The sequence below is a fragment of the Sciurus vulgaris genome (genome assembly GCF_902686455.1).
Source record: "Sciurus vulgaris genome assembly, chromosome: 5".
Taxonomy (NCBI): Eukaryota; Metazoa; Chordata; class Mammalia; order Rodentia; family Sciuridae; genus Sciurus; species Sciurus vulgaris.
This window is the reverse complement of record NC_136465.1, coordinates 120,256,476-120,283,642: the sequence shown is the minus strand read 5'-3', so window position 1 is coordinate 120,283,642 and position 27,167 is coordinate 120,256,476. Positions and strand designations below refer to the sequence as shown.

Genomic DNA, 27,167 nt, shown 5'->3' with positions numbered 1-27,167 from the left:
CTCTCCCAGCCAGGGCTGAGAGGATGTGTGGTGGCTGGGTTTCCAGGTCCCCTGCCCCATCCCCAGAATGGGGGTGGTGTTTGGACTTACCTGTCTGAGCCCTGCCTCCCTCAATCAACCCATCCCTTGGGCTGTCTGTGTCAGTGGTTTCCAGTCTTTTTCTTTTTCTTTTTTTTTTCTGGCTAAAATATTTTGCAAAAGACCAGGTAATTGGGGAGGGAAATGGGGGTGGGGGGCAGGGGATGCCCCCCTCATCTCAGAGCCAGGTGGTGTGAATCTTCAACAGCAATTAAAGAGGAAGTGATTTTGTCTAGGGGGGTGAGCTGCTGGTCTGTTCTTGAAAAGTCAGAGTATGGCCTTGGTAAAGGCTGGGAACTTGGAAGTGGGAAAGGGCCAGGAAGAGGGCCCTCCCACTGGCCTGAAGCAGGGAAGTACACATGGGCATGGAGGTGGTTCCCTCTTGTACAATAGTCCTGGGTTCATGTAGTGAAAGGAGATGGGCAGGTGGGAGGAACTGTGGGGAACTTGGAAGCAAAGAAGTCACACAAGATGATGAGAGTTCTGGAAGAGTTGGGGTGTGATGCTTGGAGGAACAGATAAGGCTATGGTAGGTGGTGGGTGTGTGGTGAGATGATGGGGTCACGCTGGTTAAGAGTAGGAACAGATCTGATTTTGAAACCTGACCCTCCATTCCCTAGCTAGGGAACCTTAGGCAGTTGACTTTGGAGGCATCCAAATTACAATAATTACAAATTATTTGTAATCTGAGCAATCAGTTCAGTGGACACCTGGTAAGTGCTCTAACCCTGGAGAGCTGCCCTAGGCCAGCTTGCTTACCTTGAGTACCAAGTACTAGAGTAGCACTAGTGATAGGGATCCTTCTCTTGGTTCCAGTCAGGGGGTGCTAGGGATAGCAGTGGTGGAAGATCTGGGAATGATTTCCCAGCCAATTGTAGGTCCCTGATATCCATAAGCTCCATACTAGCTGATGCAGGCTTTTGCCCACTGTGTCATCAATGGAGCCCCCTTATCACAGTTGCTGGAGCTGCTGTGCTGCTCATCTCTTCAAATAGCCAGTACCACCATTTCCTGTGTACTGCTGAAAACATTTGCCCTGATGGAGAGGCTGGGCAGGGTGTTGCTGTGGGCCACTAACCAGTGCAGGTTGGGCACAGCTGCCACGTTGCATCCCATCATGTTGGTGGCACCATGCCTCTTTGTGTAGGGTGGTTCCAATTTGTGGTACCCCTTCAACCCCAAGACATTCAGCTACGGATGTTCCAGCAAGGTGACAAAGTATAATTGTGGCACCAAGTTCAGGTCCAACTCACATGCTGGCTGCTGCTGTACAGCATCCAAGTCTAGATGACCACCAAGGACCACAGCATGATCCAGAGAGGTAGATTAAAGGATGCAGGGACAAATACAGGTGTGTGATCTGGGGAAGTAGCAAAGAAGACCCTCCTGAAGGACCTGGGCGTTTGTCGTTTAGCTCAGATCTGGACTCCCTTACTTTATCTTCACCTTCCTTCTTCATGGTTAAAGCTCACTCCCCTCCTAACAAGCTCTAAAGATAGGGAAGAAATAAGGACCCCAAGAGAAAAAATCTACCTGCGAAGGGAACCACAGGCAAGAGGGAAGATCTTTTCATTTCCAGCCAGCAAAAATGGTCAAGGTGTTGGCAAACTGCACAACAGAACCCACAGCAAATAATCCACTTGATTTTTTTTTTTTTTTTTAATGTGCTGGATTTTTGGTCTTGTGGGGAGAGAGATGGTGGTGACAAAAAAATTTAAACTTTTTAGACTATGGCATAATAAGATTCTAGAAGGAGACTCCCTAGGTGGATGAAGGAGAGTTGCTGCCCCTTTATGTCTATGTACCTCACAGCTCACCATGGGTTTCCTTGCTCTGGTTTCTCTTGCCATCCTTCAACTCATTTCCTCATACCCTCCTAAGAAGCCATCTGACACACACCCTGTTCTCTTCCTTCTGTTTGCCTTAGCACACAGCTGGGGCAGACTGACCTTCATGGAGTTTTGCCAAAAAGCCAAAGGAAAGTAAAAAGGAATTTATTATTGAAAGTACAAAATGATTAAATACAGTGATGTTTCCAGAATTCAGTTTTCTGGTCTTGCTGGGACTTCATCCCCATCAAACCAAAGATAACCTCCAATCCCAGTATCCCCCTCTTCCCATTCTTAAAGACTCAACTTTTGGAATTCCTTTTAAGAAAACTCTTGTCTACAAATACTCTAGTATCTTATGAACTTGGAACCTGGTTTATAAATTGGTGTATACTTACTATGGACAGATCCTGTGTGAAGGGCATAACATAGTAGGGCCGGTGATACCACTAGCCATAGTGTACCAATGAGGAAACACTGTTTGAAAAGTGAAATGATGCATACATCTAATCCTAGCTCGGGAGGCTAAGGCAGGAGGATCATAAGTTCAAAGCTAGCCTCAGTAATTTAGCAAGACCCTAAAAAACTTATTGAGACCCTGTCTCAAAATAAAAAGGGCTGGGAACGTGGCTCGGTGGTAAAGCACCTCTGGGTTCAATCCTCGGTACAAAAAGAAAAAAAGATGAAATGACTTGTTCAAGGCCCATTTATGGGAGACAGAAGAGTGATGACTTGAACTTAGTGCTCTGCCTAGAAGCCAATCCATTGCAGTTTCTTTTTTATTGAGACAGTTCTAGCTTCATTGCCCAGGTTGGCCTTGAACTCATGATCCTTCTGCCTCAGAATCCTAAGTAACTGGAATTATAAGTATGAGCCACCAGGTCTGGCTCCTAAGGACAGTTTCTAAATTCTTGCCCATCTGAAGCACCCCTCTCAAGACACACACATGAATCTCAGGATGCAGGATTTATAAGCCTACCCATTTACATTTAAAAACAACGTAAGCATAACATGCACGATAACTACTAGTCCAAATTCAGCAAGAAGAGAGTCAATCGCATGAAAATTCCTTCAACAATTGAATCCCTCACTTCTCACTTTTGAAGGCATTCTGTGCCTTCTGTCCCTTTCCTTATCTTGCAAGCCAGTGGAGACTTCAGTAGGATGGCTGTATACCTCTGAGCTGTGGAGCCAGAGGAGAGCCTCTGCCCTGGGAGAAGGAGGGAGGGATGGGGGGAGATCCATACCTGCACTTGGAAGTAAGGAAGAGATGGAGACACCAGGACCACCTACCCTTGGCACACTAAAAAGCTGGCATGCATGGGCATCAGCCTTCTCTGGAAACAGTCAAAGGTGAAGATCTTTTTGGTCTCAACAAAAAAGAAACTGCCATGGGAATGGCTTATAGGCAGAGCACTAAGTTCAAATCATCATTCTTCTATCTCCTTGAACAAGTCATTTCCATCCCCCCCCCCGCCCCCCCTGGGGAATGGAGAATAGCCATGAGTGTAGTGGAGTGGCTGGCAAATGGAATCTGGAACATGCTTGCAGGGAGAGTTCAGCAGAAGGAAGATGTCCAGGCCTGGGGTTGGGGAGAACTCCATGATGTGCATATGGTTCAGGATGTAAAGGGGGAGAGGATAAGAAAAGAGTTGTGCTAAAGAGGAGAGGGAACTGGGCTGGAGGTATAGCTTAGTAGTAAAACACTTGCCTAGCATGTGCAAGGCTCTGGATTGGAGGCCCAGCAAGGCAAAGTTCAAAAAATAAAAAGTAAAGGGAAGAAACAGACAGACAGATGAGTACATGAAGAAAGAACAGTATTGCAGGTCTTTCAATCTTTGCCAGGTGGCTTTGTCCAGCTGCCCTGGTCGTGTGTGTGTATATGCCAGCCCCACTGATACTACCTAGGATGTGTGCCCTCTGGTCTGAAAAGAACAGCAAGCCTCCTCCACTTACCCCTCCCATCCCCCAAAAAGGCTGATGGACTGATGGTCCAGTTCTTTATTTAGAAACCTGATTGTTGAAGAACAAGGTGGGTGGTTCCACACCCCACCCTCTTTGCTGGGATTGTGTCCGAGGTGATGTGCAATGGTCTCCCATTTCCTCAGCGACAGAGGTGAAGGCTCCTGGACTCAGAAGCACAGATTGTAGACGACAGTGGGAACAGGGAAAGGGGAAAGGAAATCCCAATTCAATCCAAGAGATGGGGGGAAAAGAAACTCCACACAGCAACAGGCTAGGGGTGGGCAGCTACTTTCTTACAGCCTGCTAAACTGCCCTCCTATTTCAAAAGATCTCACTAGGTAGGAGGAGGGAAGAAAACAAGTTGGGAGATGATAGCAAGGAAAGCTGAGGAGGTAAGGTATGTGGGGGAGCCTGGGAGAACAAAATCCCAGGCCTGGTGAGGTGTGAGGCAGCTGGGTAGCTCCAGCAGCACTCACCCCATGCCCTCCACACCCCAGAGCTGGGGGCTCAGACATCCACAGCTCAGCTCCTCTTCACCGTTTTGCCTTCAGGGCCCCAGGGGTGGGGAGATGAGGAGACAGGGCCACTCAGGAAGACTCTGCACTCTTTGGAGGGTCATGTGGTGGTAGTTTCAGAAGTCAAACTCGTCAAGGTCCCCTGTGCCTTCTCCACCTTGAGAGCTCCACACACGGCGATAGTTGCTCTCCAGCTCTTTCTGCCGTTGGCGCTCTTTATGGGCTTCTTCAGCTCCCTGCACCTGGCGAGAGGGTAGGGATGAGCAGGAGATACTGTCTAGGAACCAAGGGAAGTGATGGGTGCTTCAGGATCCAGAGAGGTCCTGAGACCGGCAGTGATGGAGGCAGGGACTGGGAACAGACTCCTAAGGAGCTATTCCTGAATGGCAGGCAGCTCATAAGCAGCCAGAACATTAGCTCAGCATGAGGCAAGGTTGGGACATTCCAGTGTGACTCTAAACCATACTCTCAGCAGCACAATGTGCTAGGAGAGGGAAGGCTGGAGTTGGGGACTTTGGGGTAGAACGCCTCACCAAGATATTGAAGAAAATTTCCTTGAGGTTTTTTGTGTCCTCATCAGTTAGCCAACGTGCATCCTCCTCAGTCCCTTCAGCCCCAGGGCGGACAATTTTGATCTCAATTTTCCCTGTAGAGGAGCAGTACGGGTAGTGAGGAGGGAAGGCTGGGAGCCTAGGGGCAGGTCTCCTGCCCCTAGGTTCCCAGCTGAGGTTTCCAGTCCACCTTGATCCAGCCCCTCCACTTCAGTGGCAAGCCCTTCCAACAGCTCTCAATCAGCCCGCCCTCCAGGGCCCACCTTCAGCTGTGAGTCCCTCCCTCTCCAGCAGTTCTTTCACCAGCCCCTCGATTTGTTTCAGCTGTGGGTTTTCCCGTTTCATCTCGAGGACAGTCAGATCCTGATTGGGGCCTCCGTGACGGAGCTTGGTGACCCGGACCCGGACTCTGTGCTCAGGATCCTCCTCTTAGAGGGGGAGACACACAGGAAGACACAAAGCAGAGCCGTGACTCCAGGGTTAGGGGCTATGGTGGTCACCTCTTCCTAAGCCATGAATTGGTTTTTGTGGCTATTATATCTCAAAACATGTAAGTGAGCCAGGGCTCAAAAAAAAAAAAAAATTGTCCCCCAACCCCCACCCTGATCACCACTGCAGCCTTCTTTCTTCCCAACCCAGCCAGTCATTCTGCCCATCATCTATAGGAAAATGTCTTGTGTTTTCTGAAAGCAAATATCAGGCTACCTGCACCAACAAAGAAGTTTCATATTAAGGAGCAGGTTGGAAAAATGTACTTTGGTTCTCCACATTCTGGGATTTTAAAGACCTTTCAATGTTTACAGAGAGTGGGGAAGGTCTGAAACTAGAATGTTCCACTTGGAATGTTTGATCTCCACACCTACAGAACCTGTGGAATGGACACAAGGGGATACAAGAAGGAAAAACTTAAAAAAGTGTGTACAGCCTCGTGGCTTGTATGCCATTGGACTTGCCTATTCATACCCTGACAGCTGGGGCCTCTCCTAGTGTAGTCCTAAAGTTAACAGGCTTCACAGATTGTGGTTTTTAGCATTTAGGCTCATAGCCATGCAGGTAATATCTATGTGCCAGCCAGAGTGGTAGGCTCTGGATGCACTAGAAATCAAGACAGACATGCTTAAAGGTTGCTTTCCAAAAGCATGACTAGGAGGTAACCATGCAAAGGGAGGATGGGGGTAGGAAGAAGGCAATAGTGCAAACAGAGTTCTAGAAAGTAGGAAGATAATGTGCACTCTCAGAAGGGAAAGAACATGGTGTCCTTCAGGAACAGCACCAGCTGAGGGATAGACACAGCCAACCCAGCTGCTCCTTCTTGTCTGACAGCTCTCACCTGTAGGGTGGGGTGATGGTGGAGGCTTTTTTGGGACAACTCTCCTTTTCTTGTACTTCTTCACCAGCTCTGGACTCTGTTTTTCCTCCAGCTTTTTGATGAGTTTGTTGAGTGTGGATGTCAGAGCCAGCATTGCCCGATCTCGCTCTGACTCCTTCTTCAGCCCTTCTGGGTCCAGCTCCTTTTCTGTCTGAAATGCCCAAGAGACAGCAGAGAGTTAAGGGTCTGGGGAGTTGAGGACAGTGAGTCTCCCTTCTGCAGGAGATTCTAATAACTGGGTCTCATCCCTTTCTCTAGTATCTCTTCCCTATCACCCCCTTTTAATTAAGTAAACAACCATCATGTTGAAGTTCCCTGTCCCATGCCCTGAGCTGCACTTGGTGCCGTGCTATCCTGCCCCACAGGAGCTGGCAATTGTGAAAGCCTCAGGAATAAGAGCTGGACTTGCCTCCTGGATGATATTCTCCAGCTCCCGCTCCATGCCAGCCTTCACCTCTGAACGGAGCCGCTCTCGGTCTGATGGGAGCAGTATCCCCTCCAGTTCCTTCTCAAATTCTCCTAGTAGCTGCCTTTCATCCTCATCCTCATCTTCATCTTCGTCATTATCCTCCTCTTCTGCCTCACCCTGATGTTCTATGTCACCCTTTCCTTTCACTTCAGGTTCCTGTTGAGGGGCTTCCAAAGCATCATCCACAGGCTGCTCTTGGCCTGCATTTGGTTTCCCCTGAGTGGGGAGAAGGAAATAGACAGTTTTGGGGTTTCAGTAGCAAATCATAGGGTAGACAGACAGTGGTGGGTGTGGTTGTGGGGGACTCAGGAAGAGGGAAGTACAGCAGTCAGCTCTGTTAGGCCCAATTCAGGTCCAGATTGTAGGAAGGGGATGTCTTCGAATGTTCCTGGCCAAAGGTAGGGTCCACCTCTTCATTAAGCAGGTGCCATACCTTTTTTGTTCCACCTTTCAGCTCCTCTATCAATCGAATCAAGTCTGCAGGACTCCGAATAACTTTGACCTGTACGTTGTTCTGAAAATCTGAGATGAGAGAATACGTATGGATCTGTTGTGTTTTAAATTCTCTTTTGATTCCTAAGGAGAGTCAACGACAGACTAAAAAGAGAGGGGCATAGTGTCTGCCTCTGAGTGCTACCTGTCTGATAATTAAGATGGGGCAATACACCCTACAGGGAGTACTGACCTAAGATGGGCTCAGCAGGGAGATGGATACTAACAAGTTCCTAAGTCCTCAGCTCTTCCACAAATTTCTGAGGTCCTTTTGTGAAAACTCTGGCTTTTAGAACTATAGAAGAGTTTCTAGGGCTTAAGGGCTCTTTTTCCCTGGACCTTTCTCTCTCTCCTTTCCACAAATATTAACCATTATCTGTTCAGTTCTAGGCATTCTATTATGAATTACAGATCCAGGTCAAAGTCAATGAGTGGTGGAGCCTCTGAGCTTTGCTATCTCCTTCAAACAATATTGCTGTCCACAACAAGTACTAACTCAGGTACAGGTGAATTCCCTGGGGCTGGACGTAGTTCAGTGATAGAACACCAGCTTAGCATGTTTGAGGGCTTGGGTTTTAACCCCAACAGCACCCCCGCACCCCCAATTCTTTTTTCCTGCTGGCCTGCCTGTCCAACCTCCCTCCAAGGGTTTAGCTGTACCTTCCACTCCCCGCCCTTAGTCCTGTCAATCCTACATTACACTCAAGCATAAGCTGTGTTGACTCACCATCAGGAGGGCCTGGAGCTGGATCCACTGCAGCCTCAAGGTTCAGGTCTTGCTCCTGTAGATGAGAAAGATCTGACTCAATCACAAAAGCTTGTTTTGCCTAGCATGTTCTTCAGGCAATGGTTCTGAGGCTATCCTTACATCCCTGGACAGATGTAGGTCACCTCATTATGATCTCCTCTCAAGGGACCCTCCCCATCCCAAAGCCCAGGTTCAGGCTCATAAAAGAAGTAGTTGGGAAGCTGGCTCTCACCTCTGCCTGCACCTCTTCCCCTCCTGGGGCTGGGTCCTCTGGTTCATGAAGCATCTTCCAAAAATCAGATTCCTTACTGTCATCCTTGGTTGGGCTTGTACCTGGGGTACAGAGAACAGGAGGGAATCTGAAAGGAGGGGAAAAAGGAAGGGAGAAAATAGGATGGGGTATGTTCCCTCCTCAACTGCCAAGGGGTTTAGAACCCATCATAATCTTTTAACCCAGCCCCATCAGTCAGTACAGGCCAGTAAGGTTACAGGAAAGGAAGAAGTAGAGGTCAGTTTCATGGAACAGGTAAAATCAGGTCTTACCTGCTTTATTTGGGGGCACCACCTCAGACTTGGACTCACTCCACATTTGGGAGTCCAAGTCTTGCAGCTCCTCTGTGATTTTATCTTCATATTGCTTTGAGTCTACCAAAAAACAACATGCAATGGATAGGGACACATTCTTATCTTCTGCCTGACCCTCCCTACATCTCTTTCCTCTTCCAATCACTCACCAGCTTGCCTCTGAAGGTAGGCCATATACTCCTCAGGTTGCAGGGAGGGGTGACAGAGAATGGCCTGTGGAGCAGCACTGGGTGGAGGACGGAGGAGAGGGTGGGGGCAGAGCCGAGGAGTCCGAATGGTTAGCACGTAAGAGCAGGACAAGGGCTCATCCACACGATCGATGTAGTCCCCAGAGATACTTGCACCCTCATCACAGAGGAACTGCCAGGACAGAAGGGAAAATATATTGTAATTACTGCCAATAAATGGCTTGTCCTTGGAGTAGCTATCTTTTATTAAATGCTTTTTATGTGTCAGGCACTGTGCATACACTGTGTATGTGGCACTTTACATAGATTAACTCATTTAATTGTCACAAAAACCCAGTAAGGCAGGTATTAGTATCAACTTTGTAGCTTAAGAAGCAGATTTGATGTGGGGAAGAAACTTGTTCAGATTGGCTGGTAAATGGTAAAATGGGAATTGAATTCAGGCAGCTTAACTATAGATAACCAACCAATTTTTGTTTTGCTTTCTTTAAATAAACATATACAGAAGGGCAGGCACGCGCACGTGCGCATGGGTGCATGCACACACACACACACACAAAAGGAATTGAACCCAGGCTGCTTTACCACTAAGTTACATCCCCACCCCGAGACCCCCTTCCCCTGCCTTTTTTTTTTTTTGAGACAGGGATTTGCTAAGTTGCTGAGGCTGACCTCAGACTTGCGATCCTCCTGCCTCAGCCTCCTGCGTCACTGGGATCACAGCTATGCCACACTGTGCCTGCCCTGCGCTTTTCCTTTTTATATTATTTAATTTTTTTTATTTTTACAGACTGCATTTTGATTCATTGTACACAAATGGGGTACAATTTTTCATTTCTAAAGTTGTACACAATGTAGATTCACACCATTCATGTAATCATACATATACATAGGGTAATACTGTCTGTTTCATCCTTTCTTTACTTTTAATAGTTACTTTAAAATATTACAATGGCCATGCCAGGGTGGGTGTGGTGGCACATGCCTATAATCCCAGTGGCTGGGGAGGCTGAGGCAAGGGGATGGAAAGTTTGAGGACCATCTAGGCAGTTTAGTTTAGACACTGTTTCAAAATTAGGACCCTGATTACTGGGAATGTAAGTTAGTAGTGGACTACCCTTAGCTTCAGTCCCCAGAACACAACCCCCTCCCGCAAAAAATTGTAAAATGGCGGTCCTAATTCTGCAATGGCAGCATAAGGGGCTATTCAGTCCTGCTTCCTAGTGAAACTTCAAAACTGATAAAAATGTAAAACACAAAACAAAACATCTCAAGTCCTTGGAGATTTCCCTAAGGACATACAACAAATGATGAAATGTTTAAAAAAATCTACTGAATCTTTAACAGTAGGAGTTTGAGGCACTTAAGCCATGACCTATTCCTTCCCTACCTCACAGCTCGGTCTAATAGAAGCTCCACTCCAAGTGAGTATGGTCAGAAGAATGACGCCTCCTATTTCTTCCACATCCAGTAATGGATGTGGTATTTCACCAGGAGGCATAGGCTGCCAATATTTCTCAAATCCTCACCAGATTCAACTTGCAGCAACTAAATTCCTGACAAAAGTGGTCCAGAGATCAAGGGTTTCCTTCCTCCACCAAGCTCCACTCTTAGGGCAGAGGCTTTATCTCAAGTGCAAGAGGATAAGAAGCTGAGGACCCTGATTACATTCACTTGAGCTCACTCATAGGGTGAAGGTTTCATAAAAGAAGATGCAAACTGAGAGGAACAGAGGCTCTCATACCTGCCCATTTCCTTTCTCATAAAGCAGGAATGTCACTCCAAGAGAAGCAAACTACTGACCCTGACACCAGCTCCATAGCATGGTCTCAGATTTTGCCCAGGGAGAGAAGCAGACCACAAGAACAGGGAGCTCTAAATCTGTCCAAAGGACTGGACTTTAAGTGAAAAAGAATAGGAAAATTCAAGGTTGCCAAGATAATTCAATGGGATTAATCTTTTGAACAAATGGTACTGGATCAACTGCATATCTGCATGTAAAAGAAGGAGGGTGGGCCCCTATATAATACTACATGCAGGGTCTGGGGCTGGGGCTCAGTGGTAGAGCACTTGCCTAGCATATGTGAGGTAATGGGTTCTATTCTCAGCATCACATAAAAATAAATAAACGAAATAAAGGCCCACTGACAACTAAAAAAATATTTTAAAAAAGAAACCTCTTTTCTTAAAAAAAATACTACATGCAAAAATTAAATGGATGAAAGATGTAAAATTTAAAACTCTAAGATGAAAATATAAGTGTTAAGTCTTCATGACTTTAGATGACACTAAAGTTGAAAAGATACAATGTCAAAAGCACAAGAAACAAAATAAATAAGTAGATAAACTGGAATTCATCAAAATCTAAAGATTTAGAGGCTGGGGTTGTGGCTCAGTTGTAGAGTCCTTGCCTGGCATGTGTAAGGCACTGTGTTCAATTTTTGGCACCACATATAAATAAATAAATAAAATAAAGGTCTACCAACAACTAAAAAATATTTTAAAAATTTTAAATAAAAAATGTTAAAAATTAAATATTAATTTTTAAATTTTTAAATTAAAATTAATTTAATTTTTAATTAAAAAAATTTTTAAATCTAAAAATTTTGTGGTACAGAGGGCACCATGTGAATTTAGGCAAGGTATGGTGGTACACATATGTAATCCCAGTGGCTCGGTAGCCTGAGAGTTCAAAGCCAGCCTCAACAAACGCAAGGTGCTAAGCAAGTCAGTGAGACACTGTCTCTAAATAAAAACAAAATGGGGTCCAGTGCCCCTGAGTTCAATTCCTGGTAACTCCCCGCCCCAAAAAAGGATATGAATTTATAACCCACAGAATGGGAGAAAATATCTGAAAATCACCTATCTGATAAAGAACTTGTTCAAGATATAAAGAATGCTTACACCTCAATAACAAAGAGACAAATACCCAAATTAAAAAATAGCCAAATTATCTGATTAGACCAAACAGTAACTCATTGAAAGCTGTTAAAATATATTAATATCACATAAAAGACTCAAAAATTACTAAAGGTGGTACTTTGTAATGTTAAAAGTTTCAACTTTGGAAGAAGTTAATTTTAAAATTGTATGTAATTCTTTATCTTATTCTTGTCTGTCTCTCTCAATTTACAGTAGGAATTTTTTTCTGTTTTGTTTACTGAAATATTCCTAGCAACTAGAACAGTGCCTGTCAGAGAGAAGCACTTCATAAATATTTGTTGAATAAATAGCCCAAAGACACAAAGAACAATTGACAGTATAAGAAGGAATAACTGAACGACTAATAAGGAATAATGCACAAATCCATAATTATATCAGAAGACCAATAAAGATACAAAAGATTTGAGCAGTGCAATTAACAATTAACAATTATGATCTATTAAAATGCACAGCCTACACAGTAGCCAACATTAGAGTACACATTCTTTTCAAGCACAAGAAACATTCACAGAAATTGATGTATATTGGACTGTACTACAAATCACAACAAATTTAAAAGGACTCAAGTTAAATGGTACAACTTATCTGATCACAATGTAATTTAGAAAGAAAGCAATAAAAAATAATTAGAATAAACCCAACTATTCAGAGAAGAAATTTACACAAAATTCACAGTTCAAAGAAAGCAGGGGTGGGGATGTATGTAGCTCAATAGCAGAGTGCTTACAAGCCTAGCATGCACCAGTCCTGGGTGTGATCCCCAGCACCACAGAGGAAATAACAAAAGTAAAAATAATACATCAACTTTTAGAATTGAAAAATTACTGTTCATCAAAGCTAGGGAACCAAAAAGAGAAAAAGAAAGATATCTAAAATCTGATCAAGACCCCAGATCTACCAATTTACAGAAAACAACAGGAAGACTGAAAAATATGTTAAAAGAAATTCTGAGGATACAACCAGCAAAACCAGACTATGGAAAATTATTGTATTTCACCATGTAATTGTCACCAATTTTTATTTTGAAAAAAAAAAAAAAAAAATGGAATGCAACCATAAATTATATGGTGCTTTTTGTGGGGAAAAAAAAAAAACAAAAACCTTTTTCTCCTCCTGAAAACTCTTTCTTCAGCTCTGTTTTCATGATCTCTAAGTGAACACAATCACCTTCTACTTCAAGTCCACAGAATAGTCTTTATATTTAAAATCAGAAAGAAATGCTTTGCACATTAATGTATTGCTGGCAGATGAACTGGAGAGTTTAGCCATTGTGGGAAGATGCGAGTCTCACCATGTCATGCAACTTATGCATGGCAGCTTTGCCTGCCCACCTGCTCCCTTTGCACCTATCTCCACTTGAGCCTACAGCTCTTCATTAGGTTGGGTGACAATACTGTTGGTATTCCAATGCTCTACACCATCTAAGATAGCTTTCGCAAATGCACTTAGACTGTGCATCCACTAAGACTATAGGCTCATGGCTCACAGTGTGGGAGAAGACAAATGCACATCCATATGCCGCTGGTGAATACATTGCTGCTTACCTTTTAAGTGGCTGTCAAACAAACACACCATGCCATGGTTATGCAATTAAGGGTTATAAAACAATTTTTTGGACTGAAAAAATGGTGCTACAATTATGTGGTAAAATATGGTATAGGGCAAAATTTCTTCAACAAACTGTGAGGAAATAAGAAAAGATGGAGGTGCTATCAAGATATTAAAGGAGACTTAAAAGTCATAAGCACCCAATATATTAAATGGACCTTATCTCAATTGTGAGTCAAAGAAGCCTACCAACCTATATGAGATAAAGAAACTTAGAAATATCACATATTTGATGATTATAAGAAATTATTAATTTAAAAAATCTTTTCTTTGTATTTTTAATTTTTTAGTATGATATGGCATGTACTTAAGTTTTCAAGAGTTCTTAACTTTTAGGGCTATTGAAATATTTATGAACGAAATGGGCTTTGTGGCACATGCCTGTTCCCAGCAGCTCTAGAGGCTGAAGCAGGAGGATCCCCAAGTTCAAAGCCAGCCTCAGAATCTTAGCAAGGCCCTGAGCAACTTAATGAGACCCTGTCTCAAAATAAAAGATAAAAAGGGCTGGGGATGTGGCTCAGTGGTACAGAGCCCCTGTGTCCAATCCCTGGTACCAAGAGAAGAAAAAAAGAAATAATATGTCTGTGATCCACGTCTATATCATCTGGGAGTAGAGGTGGAAGTGGGAAGGAGGTGGGCAAGGGGGGTAGATGAAATGGCCTGGCCATATTTGTTGAAGCTAGGAAATACACAGCATAATTATCTCTGATTTTATATGTGTTTTAAAATTTCTTTAATAAGATTTTTTTGCAGGGTAGAGGTTTCACTATATTGTCCTGGCTAGCCTTAAATTCATGAGCTCAAGGGATCTTCTGCCCTCCTGCCTCAGTCACTCAAGTAGCTGAGACATAGGTACATGCCATCATTCCTGGTTTTTATTTTTTTTTCTTTAATTCTTCTTCTTTTTCTTCTTTGTGGTACTAGGGATAGAACCACAGGGCCATGCACATGCTAGGCAAGTACTTTACCACTGAGCTACATCCCCAGCATTTCTATAGCGGTTTAGAAACACAAGCTTTAAATATACATAACCCACATCCAGAAATAATACTTAGGATATTTACACATGCACAGATATGCCATATAATCTTTTTTTTTTTTTTTTTTGTGCCAGGAATTGAACCCAAAGGCACTTAACCACTGAGCCACATCCCCAGCCCTTTTTATTTTTTGATTATTATTATTTAAAAACAAATTTTTGTTGTCCATGGACACAATACCTTTATTTTTATGTCGTGCTGAGGATAGAACCCAGTGCCTCCCACGTGTGAGGCAAACACTCTACCACTGAGCTATAACACCAGACCCCCCTGCAGCCCTTTTTAATATTTTATTTACAGACAGGGTCTTGCTGAGTTGCTTAGGGTTTCACCAAGTTGCTAAGGCTGGCTTTGAACTTGCGATCCTCCCGCCTCAGCCTTCCAAGCCACAGGAATTATAGGCATGTGCCATTGTGCACGGCCCAACATTTATTTTATACAATAATCTTTGCGATAACAAAAGATTGGAGGAAAAATTATTTCAATTAGTACAGTAACAGTGACAGGACAGTGTAACATGTAATGGAATATTATGCAGTTGTTAAAACAAATAAGAAAGCATTAGATGTATTGCTACTGAAAGAGCTCTAAGAATTATCGTCAAGGGAAATAAAAACAAGGAAGAGAATAGTATATTTATTATATTTTGTGTGTAAAGAGAGGGAAAGGAAATCAGAATCTTTATTAATAACCGCTTAGAAGCAGTCAAAAAGAGGCTGGAAGATGACATGAAGAACTAAGAGCAGGGGTTCCCATGTGGCAAAGGCAGGCTGGGAAATAAGCAGATGAGAGATAAGTCTGAGCAGGATACTTTTCACTCTATGTATCTTTTTTATACTTTCTGGGTTTTATATTATGGGAAAATAATATCTACTTAATAATTAGATGAGGAATTTGAAATAGCCACAAAAACTTGTCAAGAGATACATAGGTAGTACTTGGAGAAAATTTTATAAGAGAGTTATTAGAAAAGAAGAAAAGCTAAAATTGAATAAGCTAGACATTTCAAGAAGTTAAGTAACAGCAAAAATAAAGTAAAAGGAAAGAATTTAAAGATTAGAGTGGGGGCTGAAGGTGTAGCTTGGTGACAGAATGCTTGCCTAACCTGTACAAGGCCCTGGGTTCAATCCCCAGCACCACAAAGGAAAAGAAAAGAAGGATCAGAGTAGAAATTCATAAAATAGAAAGGAAATACAACAGAGAAGTTCAACAGAGCCAAAAGCTGTTTTGTTTTTTGCTCTTGGGGGGTGGGGGGTGGGTACCAGTGAACGAACCTAGGGATGCTCGACCTCTGAGCCACATCTTCACCCCTTTTTGTTTTTTATTTTGAGACAGAGTTGGAACTCGTGATCCTCCTGCCTCAGCCTCCTGAGTCGCTGGGATTACAGGCATGTGACATCCACCACACCCAGCTGAAAAGCTGGTTCTTTGAAGAGACTAATATAACTTACTAAACTTCAGAGGTTAACAAATGAGCAAGGCAAAAATTATCCATGAGGAATGAAAAGAGGAACCTAATAATAGATGCTATAGAGGTTAAAAGATAATAGATGGATATTACAAAAGTTTTATGTTAATAAATATGAAAAATCAGATGAAAAAGACAAAAGTCCTAAAAAATTTAACTTATTAAAACTGGCCTAAGTAGAAATAGGAAACTGAATGTTTCTAAAACTACTAAAGAAAACGAATCAGGCATTTCAGGAAGCTGAGGCAGGAGGATTCCAAGTTCAAGGCCACCTCAGCAACTTAGCGAGACCCTCAGTATTTTAGTGAGACTCTTTCTCAAAAGAAAAAAGAAAAAATGTTGGGGATATAATTCAGTGGTAAAGTGCCCCTCAGTTCACAAAGAAAGCGCAGGCGATGACTTTACAGGTGAATTGTAGCAAATAGTCCAAGAATAAAAAGTTATAATCTTACAGTCTTCAGAGCATAGAAAAAGTGCAAATGTTTTTAAATTTACTTTTTAAGGCTACCATGACAATGCTTACCAAACATTTGGTGTTTTATTTATTTATTTTTTGGTTTTTTTGGGGGATGGGGATTGAACCCAGGGCCCTGTGCTTGCAAGGCAAGCACTTTACCAACTGAGCTATATCTCCAGTCCCTTACCAAACATTTGAAGAAGAGTATTAAGAAGGAAAATTATAGGTCACTATCTCTCATGTGCTTATATATAAAAGTTATTTTATTTTATTTATTTTGGTACTGAGGATTAAACCCAGGGGCACTCAACCACTGAGTCACATCTCCAGCTCTTTTATTTTATTTTACTTTATTTAGCGACAGGGTCTCACTGAGTTGTTTTGAACTTGTGCTCCTCCTGCCTCAACCTCCTGAGCTGCTAGGATTGGTACAGGCATGTGCCACCATGCCCAGCATAAAAATCCTTTTAAAAATTAGCAAATTGAAGGGCTTGGGTTGTGGCTTAGTGGTAGAGTGCTTGTCTAGCACGATGTGTGAGGCACTGGGTTCAATCCTCAGCTCCACATTAAAAAAAAAAAAAAAAAAAAAGAATAAATAAAATAAAGGTATTGTATCCGTCAACAACTAAAAAAAAAAAAAAAAAAAATAGCAACTAAGCTGGCACAGTAATCCCAGAGACTCAGGAGGCTGAGGCAAGAGAATCCCAAGTTCAAAGCCGGGTCAGCAAATTAGTGAAGACCTGTCTCAAAAATAAAAAGGTCTGGGGATGTGTCTCAGTGGTTGAGCACCCCTGGGTTTAATCCCCAATACCAAAATTTTTAAAAAATTAGCAGATTGAATCCTGGGAAATAGGAAAAGAATAATCAAGGATACTATATATGACCAAGTTGGGTCCATCTCAAGAATGAACATTATAAAACCTATAAATCATTTAACTTCAAATTAAAATAGGCTCAAAACATGGAGGAAAAATTAACAAAACTGCCAAAGCCACCATTATAGTGCAAATATCATCATACCCCTTCCAATAATGTTTGACCAATTCAACAAAATATTAGTAGAAAATTTGAACAATATGATAGCATCATTTGTTTGTTTTGAGACAGGGTTTTGCCATATTTCCCAGTCTGGTCTCAAACTTCGAGGCTCAAGAGATTCTCTGCTTCAGTCTCCCAAGTAATTGGGACCACAGGTCACTGCACCCAGCACTGATTAAAATCTTGAACTGAATTGGAAAAAAACACATGATTTCAAGCAAGAACACAACATTTTAAAAAATTCATCACAAAAAAAGTCTCAACAATCATCAAAGAATCATTGACAAAATGGCATAACATTATAAAATCAATAGCAATCTTATAAAAATAACAAAAACAAAACATATTTGTTTAGAAATATAATAAGCATAATTCTAAATAAATTCTGATCAAGGTCAAGATGAAAATGGAAGTACCACATGTCAAAATTTGAGAGCTGCAACCAAGAGAGTACTTAGAGTGAAATGCATAGCTATAAATGTAAAATTAAGAAAGACAAAAACTAGAGAGTTGAGCATCCTTCTCAAGAATTACAGGAGTAGGGGCTGAGAGTATAGCTCCATGGTGGGATTCGTGCTTAGCATTTGCACGGCCCTGAGTTCAATTCCCAGTGCTTGAGCTTTGCAAGCATGCGCGCGCACGCACACACATACACACATACACACACACACACACACACAGAGTTACAAGACTAGTTGCAACTCATAATACAGACAAAAGAATGATCTCTATGATGCATAAAGAGTCTTTATAAATTGAGAAGAAAAAGATCAATAAACCATTAGGAAAATAAGCAAAGAACATGGATGGTTGAAAGAAAGGAATAAAGGGGAGAGAGACAAATAGCTCTCAAACATGAGTAAGATCACATCTTTTCATAAGAGAAATGCATATTAAAACCACACTAAGAAATAATCATCTTATATCTAACTGATGATTGGCCAAAATCCAAAAATTTAAAAATATACTAGGTTGGCATGGTTATACAGAAACTGGCATTCTCATATATTGCTAGAAGGAGAGTAATTACCTAAGCAGGGAAATTTGGCAGGATATATCAAAATTACACAAGTCTACTTCCAGGAATTTAAACTACATATATTCTGTAAGTAAAGGATCATTCGCTGAAGCACTTTTGTGTTAATGAAAGATTTAAAACAACTTAAATGTCCATCAAAAGGGAACTAAAGATAAATGAAGGTACAGATGTATAACAGAATAGCAGCAACTGAATAAAAGAACAAGGAAGGTTTTTATATATTGATCTAGAAAGAGCTCAAGAAATGCTTGTAAGTACACCTTAAAAAAAAATCTCTAAGAATAGAAAAGGAAACTAGCAATGGGAGCTGGGGAAGTAGCTCAGTGAAACAGCATCACTTCACCATGCATGAGGCCCTGGGTTCAATCCCTCGAAATACACACACACACAAACCTAATGGTAACCCTTCTTATGAGGATGAGAACAGGCTGATGGAGTCAAGGGATGTTGAGATTTTTCTCTGTATACTTTTAAAGTATTTTTACATTTGAGCTATGTGAATGTCATACCTATTTTAAAAATTAAATATGAAATTTTTAATTGTTAAAAAATTTAAAAAGCTAGAAAGAGAACAAAATACACAGAAAAAGGAAGGAAATAAATATAGTGAAGACATTAATAGAGTAATAAAGAGACAACAGAAAGGATAAACAAAATCAAAAGTGGTTCTTGGACTAATAGGTAAGTCTGGCAACAAAGAGTAACAAAAGGAAAAAAGACAAAGTCAACATTAGGAATGAAAAAGGGGAAACAGCTGTAAGAACAAATTTTTAAAAAATAAAATTACTGGGGTGGGAGGGGTGGGGGGAAGGGAAAAAATAACAGAATGAATCAAACAACATTACTCTATGTAAATTTATGATTACACAAATGGTATGCCTTTACGCCATGTACAAACAGAGAAACAACATGTATCCCATTTGTTTACAATAAAAAAAATAAAAAAATAAAAAAAACAACAAAAAAAAGAAGTAAAAAAAAAAAGAAAAAAGAAAATTACTATAATTTTATGCTAATACCTTTGAAAACTTAGGCAAATAATGACTTTTGAAATTATAAAAAGCTTCATGATATAGCAAACTTAAAAAGCCTGAATCATTAAATAAATAAGTAGTAAAAATTATATACAATATAATAGTTCTGTTGTATACTGTGGGGATGGGGCAACCTTAAAAGAGTTCTATAAGACTCTGAAGGAATACATTAATCTCTACCTTAGCAAACTGTTCCCGAGAATTCAAAAGGAGAAAGTTCCTCAAGGTATTTTATGAAGTTAATATAACCCGATACTAAAACAAATAGGATAATATAAGAAGAGAAAATTACAGACGAAATTTACTTATGAAAATATCCATGAAAGCCAATTACAATATTAGGACACTGAATATAATATCTATTAAAAATATTTCATGACACCAAACTAAAAAGCTTCTGCAAAGGAAAAAGAGTCTCTCCAGAATGGGAGAAAATATTCTAAAACTATACATTTGACAGGGGGTTAATATCCAGAATATATAAGGAACTCAGACAACACCAAATTTAAAAAAAATCAAATAATATGATTAAAAATAGGCAACAGACCTAAATAGACTTCTCAAGAAAGACACTCAGGGCCAACAAGTGTATGAACAAATGATCAGCATCACTAATTAACTGGGAAATGCAAATCATAATAAGGTATCACCTCTCTCCAATTAAAAGTTATTATCAAGCTGGGCACACTGGCATGTGCACATGTGAGCCTGGATGACTTAGCAAGACCCAGTCTCGAAATTTAAAAAACAAAACCAAAAAAACAGGTTAGGGATGTAGCTCAGCTACAGAGCACTTGAGTAGCATTTGCAAGGCTCTGGGTTCAATACCCAGTACCAAAAAACAAACAAAAAAACCCCAATAAGGTACCTATAGGTTTGAAACATTTACGTACATATACAAGACACAAATAAACAAAAGCTGTAAGATATCTAGGACTAATCTTGCATAAGATGTACGAGGGATTTGTTTTTATTAAAATAATCCCTACCATCACCCCCATATTAATATACTCCTCTGTGATATGTACTTAACCTGTTATAGTGTTTATCCTGTTTGTTGTATTGTTTACTTAACATCTATCTCCTGAGGGCAGGACCAAGTCTCTCAGTCATCCTTCTATCTCCAGAAATTCAACCATCTTTTCATTCTTTTTTTTGTGGGACAGGGGGACAGGATACCAGGGATTAAACCCTGGGGTAGTCAACTAGTAGCCACATACCTAGTCCTTTTTATTTTTCATTTTGAGACAGGGTCTCACTGAATTGTTTAGGCCTAAGTTGCTGAGGCTGGCCTTGAACTTATAGATCCTCCTGCCTCAGCCTCCTGAGTCACCAGGATTATAGGCAAGCACCACCACACCCAGCTCATAAGCAGTTTTCAATCCTCTTCTTCCTTGAAAGTTCAGAGCCGTCAATACCATGAATCTTTCTGAGGTATGTCCTATCTGGGTCCCATGTCACCATAGTGTCCTCTTCTTGGAGAAGCTCTTTTATGCCAATGCTTTCTATGATGGATTCCTTAAAAATTCTGTCCCACTTTCCTTTTCCATTTTCTTTAAGGATTTCATGGATACCCATAGCTAACATCACAACTGAGATGATGATGACCCCCAGTTTCTGGCCTCTCTCTTAAGCTCCAGATCCTGAAGATTCAGTTTTCTCAGAAACCTCTACTTGGGTGACTGACGGTCACTAGAAGTATCACATTCAAAACCAAAGTCACTTTGTTCCTTTTACCAACATACTCCTCTTCTCACTACAGCTATCTCAGTAAGAGGAATCACCATCTATCCAGGCATCATTCTTGACTCCTCCCTTTTTTCTTTTTTTTGGGTGGTGAAGTACTAGGAATTGAATTTAGGGGCACTTGACCACTGAGCCACATCCCCAGACGTATTTTGTATTTTTATTTAGAAACAGGGTCTCACTGAGTTGCTTAGTATCTCACTTTTACAAGGCTGGCTTTGAACTTGAGATCCTCCTGCCTCAGCCTCCTGAGCTGCTGGGATTATAGGCATGCACCACCATGCCCAGCTTGACTCCTCCCTCTAATGCTATTGATCTCCTCTCTCCCCAACAAATCTCTCTCTAGAAATTCACTTCTTCATTCCCAAACTACCTTTATTTCTCACCTGGATTACTATAGTGTCTATAACTAACCTATCAATCATTTTCTAATACTCCATCTAGAGTGAGTCTTCAAAACCAAAACTGAATATGTCATCATTAGGTTTACAATACTTTATTGGCTCTCCATTGTCTCATGAATATCCAAATTCCAGCTACAGAGCCCCCATGATCTATGACCTGTCCCCTAACGAGTGTCCAGACTCATTTTCTACATCTCCTTCCTGTGATTATCCCTCCTGTGGACTCCTGGGACAGGCCACTGGCTCCTGCCCCCTAGGCCTTTTGCACTTACTGTACCTTTCACCTGGAAATCTTCTTACCCTCTTTTGCCCCATTACATCTGCTGGGTTAACTTCCCATCCTTCAGTTATCAGTTCAAAAGTCATTTCCCCACAAGGACTTCCCTTTACCCTAGACTCAGTTCTTCTATTGTATGCTCCCTCGATGTGCATTTCACTGGTTGCAATGTTTATCCTGCTTAGTTGAGATGGAAGCCATGGGTATAGATGAAATCCTTCAAGGAAACAGTATGTGGTAAGGAAAGGGGGACAAAACTTTGAGGAACCATTATAGAAAGCATAGGCAGAAGGGAGCTTCACCAAAAAGACAATAATACAATGATATGGGGTCCAAAAGGACATATCTCAAGGACACACAGGACCATGATATTGATCTTTCTCCTGAAGACAGGACTAGGGCTCTCAGTGAACAGGATATGTGTTCAATAGATACAAGAAGATATGGTCTTTGGCCTCAGTTACCAGCCTACCAAAAATATAAACACTGAAAGAACTCATTAGAATGCAATGAAGTTAAGTGATATGACAGTCATGTACTTGTGTGGATGCTAGCAAGTATATAGATGTGGATGTCTATATGGGAAGCAACTAAGGAACATGGCTTTCTGGGTTAGTCAAGAAAGGTGACATATGAACTAACTTACCACTTATTCCATTCAATCAATGGAAAAGTGGACACTACTTGGTGTGAGGCACCACTGCAGACACTGAGGATATAGCAGAAAATAAGAAACTGTCCCTTCCTTCCTGGACCTTATTTTAGTAGGGCTATGCAGAGACAGATATTAAACAAGTTCAGGTAATGATATGTGCCTTGAAACATTACCATTGTAAAACATTGTAAATGCTTACCAGGCTAGGAGTGTAAGTGTGTGTGTGTCTATCAGATCCCCCTGTACAGGTGTCATTTAATTATATCCTGAATGAGGAGTTGGAGCTAGCCTTGGAAGATTTATGGGATGACTATTCCAGGCAGAGAGAATAATGAGACACATTGGTTCAAAGGACAGAAATAAGGCCAGTGTGGCACAAACACAATGAGTACTTTTATCTCCAGCCTATATCTTATCCCTGAATTCCAGAGTTGCAGGGCTAACTGCCAACTGAAAATCACTACTGGGATGTCTAACAGGCATCTTGACCTTCATACATCCAAAGCTTAACCTAATTTTCTTTCCTCAACCTGCTCCTTCACACTTCAATAAGAGAGAATTCTATCATTTCACTTGCTCAGGTTAAAAACCTGGGAAATCATCCTTAACTCTGTCCCACAGTCAAACCATCAACAAATTTTATTGGCTCTACCTTCAAAATACATGTAGGAATCTGTTTCCCATCATTTCCAGCACTGCTACTACCCCAGTCAATGCTAAAGCAGTTGGATATTATCCTTTGTATAAAGTGGAATCACTGAAGGTTTGTAGGACTGAGTAGAGAACAGACAAATCTTCTACAATATGTTAAGAGTTAAGAGCCAAGTGATAAATTTTTGCAAATATTGCACGATGGATGATATCACATTGATAGGGGAGAAAATTTATACCACAGATACTGGCAAAAGCTGCAAATCAGAGCTTCTCCCCAACTCCAGGATCTGGGTGTTCAACACTTGCCATAATTGCCTGTTCAAATCTGTATTACAGAAAATGATTGGTAACACGAGGCTCTCTACAGGTGTGAATGTTTGTGACTATATTATAATCACCTGAACTTTTTCCACCATATAGCTGCTTGACGGCCCAACCTGCCTGCTTCCACTCAGTTAAGGACCACCAGAGTAGAACTGCTTGTTACGAGGTTACTGATAGTGATATAGGTGAGAAATGAAGACACCAATCATAAGAGAGGAGAATATTAAAAAATACCTAGTCAATACCATGAAAGGGCTTTGTTATCCACTCTGAGAGAACCAGATTCCTTTCTTTCATTTTACATCTTAGTTTGTAATTACAGACACCATCACATAATTGCCTGTGCAAAGCAAAAGACTGACTGTTTTGTTAGCCATCTGTCTTCCCCTCTAGACAGTACATTCCATGAGGGCAGGGGTCTTGCCACTGAATCCTCATAGCTGAGACCAATGCCTCAATGCCCAGGTACACAATAAAACTTCTGTGAAGAGTTGTTAAATGAAATGCAGGCCAATGAAGCCAAGCAAGATGGTGCAGGCCTGTAATCCCAGTGATTCCAGCAATTCTGGTAGGCTGAGGCAGAAAGATCGCAAATTTAAGGCCAGTCTCAGTACCTTAGTGAGACCCTGTCTTAAAAATTAAAAATAAAAAGGACTAGGGATATAGCTCAGTGACAAAGTGGCCCTAGATTCAATCCCTGGTACAAAAAAAAAAAAAAAAAAAAAAAAAGCAGAGGACAATGAAAGAGGAAGTGTCAGGATTGACATTCAGATTTACAGTTGATGTGACAAAAAGAAGGAATGTGGTTGAGGGTACATTAAGAAGAGGAGAGGATCTGGAAAATGTTGACTTGAAGTACCTCTGAATAGACAGACAATGGCCTCTAGATAGCAAGGAAATGAATCTTAAACTTTGGTTTCATTCTCTAAGAGAGACCTTCTCAACTCAAGATGTAACAACACCTCCCTCCCTTAGAATGTGGATTGTCAACTTCCCTCTCTCAAGACTCACCCGAACCTCAGCCTCCCTGGGCCTTCCATTGAGGTCACACTTGGACCCATTACCATAGGTCTGGCTGTGGTAGCGTTTCAGCCGATGCTGCTTGGAGGCCTGGAGAAGACATCAGGCAGGAGGGAGTGGACATGAGAAAGTCAGCAAGGTGGAAAATGGCACTGTGCCCCCACAGGGACTTTGAGAATCCAGGCCCCTGGGAACTTTGTCCTGATGGCCACTAAGCCCCAAGAAGCACATCCTCCCCTTCTTGTCCCAGTTCTCAGTCTGCAACCAGACCCATTTCTCTCCCAACCCCACACTCCTGCCACCTTGGCTGTCTCATCATCCCAGTCGAAGGCCGATTGGTAATAGCCGAGATAGAGGACATCACCTTTGATCTCTGAATCTGCAAGAGAAACCACAATGAAGTGTGTCATTTTCTTTCTTTCTCTCTCTTTCTCTCTCTCTCTCTCTCTCTCTCTTTCTCTCTCTCGTACTGGGGATCAAACTCAGGGCCTCATGCAAGCCAGGCAAATACTCTACCACTGAGCCACATCCCCAGGCCCATGCCATTCTCTCTTAAGAGGATTAGAAAAAACACAGCCAGCCTCAAAATAACTTGGTGAGTGGTCAACAGAATAGGAAACAGTATTCTGAGAACTCAGATGAACACAGGCCTCAAATGTATGAGTTTTTCAAAGCATAGAAATTAAAAGTACTGTTAAATATCAGCATATGTTTAAGGATCTTATCCTTAGTAAATCTTTGATAAAAATGAATGGGAAAAAAAAAAAAAAAAGACTAGAAGAGAAGGGACCTGGGGAGGCAGGTCACTTTCCATGTTAGGGTGCTGAGGACTTAGGGAAAATATAGGAGTGAGTCACCTTCCATGTGATACTGCTGGATGTGGCGTCCATAACAGAATTCATACGTCCACCAGTCCTTGGTCTGACAATTAAAAAATGAACAATCAGGGAGACAGAGTGCAGATGCCTTCTTGGAACCAGAGTCTCCTGGCTGATCTACTTCTCATCTCCCTCTACTTCCATACTCATTTTCTAGACTCTCAGTGAGTCAAGAAAGCTGTTTTCTTTCCATGGTTGGAGACATACCTCTAAAATCTATTTTCTACCTACAGTCTTTCCATTTCCATTCTTCTGTTTTAAATATTTTTTTAAAAAAATATTTCCCCCCTCCTCATAAAATAAATTATGGTATCCTTGAAGCATTCAGACCAGGGAAACAGAAAAAGCCCCCAAATCAAGTATTACTTGAACTTCTACCACATTTCTTGCACTATTTTAACCACTGGGGACACAGCTTTGACAAGATAAATTCTCTGACCTCATTAGTGCTAGTTTTCAGACCAACAATAAACAAACTGATGCATCTAATAAGATGATTTTGGATAATGAAGAGTGATTTGATGAACATAAAGTAGGACACTGGGGCACAAGGTAATAGGACTGGTGGTAACTTTACCACTGGGTTCTGTAATGAAGGGCCTGCCCCTCCTATACACACTGACACTCTTTAGGCACCTCAATCTTGGTTTAACCTATATGGAGATATTTTATCCTAACTCCTATATTTGGCAAAGTGTCATCAGTGATTATGGAATCTTTGCTTCTTTCTTGTCTGTACTACTACGTCTAGTCTGACAAAAGCCTCTTAACTCCTACAGGTCCTTTAGAGCCGGCTACACTGTTGTCGGATGGGCTGTTAGTTCCCAAGCCCTCATTCCATTCATCTCAATTTCTTTCACCTTCAGCAGGCAGGGAGCATCTCTCATTGGGTTCAACAACTCAGGGATCCCAGGCCCTTGGTAGGCAGGTGCCTCCTCCTCCCTTTCACGCTGGAAGTGAATAGCTCCAGCTGGCAGGCGACACTCATAGCGTTGTTTGTACTTAGAAGAAACAATCACCACGTCCGAAGCTTGGCTCTGGGAAAGAAGGGAGGGTCGCGGGGCAGGGAGGCAAAGAGAAACTGGGATCAGAGAGAACAACGAGATCCCTCTTCAGACCCTGGGGAAGAGCCCAGTCGAAGACAAATCCTCCATTTGTACTGGTGTGTGTGTGTGTGTGTGTGTGTGTGTGTGTGTGTGTGTGTGTGTGTGTGTGTGTGTGTGTGTGTGGTGTGTGTGTGTGTGTGTGTGTGTGTGTGTGTGTGTGTGTGTGTGTGTGTGTGTGTGTGTGTGTGTGTGTGTGTGTGTGTGTGTTTGGAGGCGGAAGGGGGTACTCCCACTTATCCACCCGGGCGGAGTGTTAGTGTTTTCTTGAGGAACTGGAACCTGAGGCCCACAGAGGGAAGCCCCACCCCTCCCAGTGTTGGGTCCCCGGGGGAATGGGTCTGCTTGAGATCCCCAGGTGCCACCGTAAAAGCCCTACCTACGTTTCCCGACTCCTTTAGTCTCCTACTCCATACTCCACAGCTGCCATTCCTCCTCTACCTTTCCCCCTCTTCCACTTCTGCTCTGGACCCTCGCCCCTTCTACGTCTCCTCACCTGCCCTCCCATGACAGGCAACGGCAGGATCTCTATTCCATATCGCATTTCACTCAGTTCTTCCAGGTTCAGGCTCCCAACACCACCGGTCAGACTTGCTGGTAATAGGAGACCCAGAAACAGCAGCCCCAACAGACTGGACAGCAGCATTTCCGCCGCCATCTTTCGTTCCCGTTCTTATCCCAGCCACTCCT

The 27,167-nt window shown here is 41.9% G+C and overlaps 1 protein-coding gene across 2 annotated transcripts; it reads right to left on the bottom strand.

The window, feature by feature from the left end:
- Positions 1–156: 156 nt before the first annotated feature.
- Positions 157–27,167, bottom strand: OS9 (OS9 endoplasmic reticulum lectin). 2 transcript variants are annotated; one of them, XM_079139859.1, is made up of 15 exons: positions 26,974–27,167; positions 26,235–26,411; positions 25,354–25,417; positions 24,799–24,875; positions 24,488–24,586; positions 8,751–8,961; positions 8,560–8,661; positions 8,249–8,349; positions 7,996–8,050; positions 7,210–7,298; positions 6,713–6,992; positions 6,269–6,454; positions 5,202–5,366; positions 4,921–5,033; positions 157–4,629 (listed from the first exon to the last, which is right to left on the bottom strand). In XM_079139859.1, the coding sequence occupies exons 1-15, from the start codon at positions 27,133–27,135 to the stop codon at positions 4,504–4,506; spliced, it is 2,007 nt and encodes a 668-aa protein (XP_078995985.1). In that variant the 5' UTR covers positions 27,136–27,167; the 3' UTR covers positions 157–4,503. The 2 variants fall into 2 exon arrangements, with proteins under 2 accessions (XP_078995985.1, XP_078995986.1); XM_079139860.1 differs by lacking the exon at positions 5,202–5,366.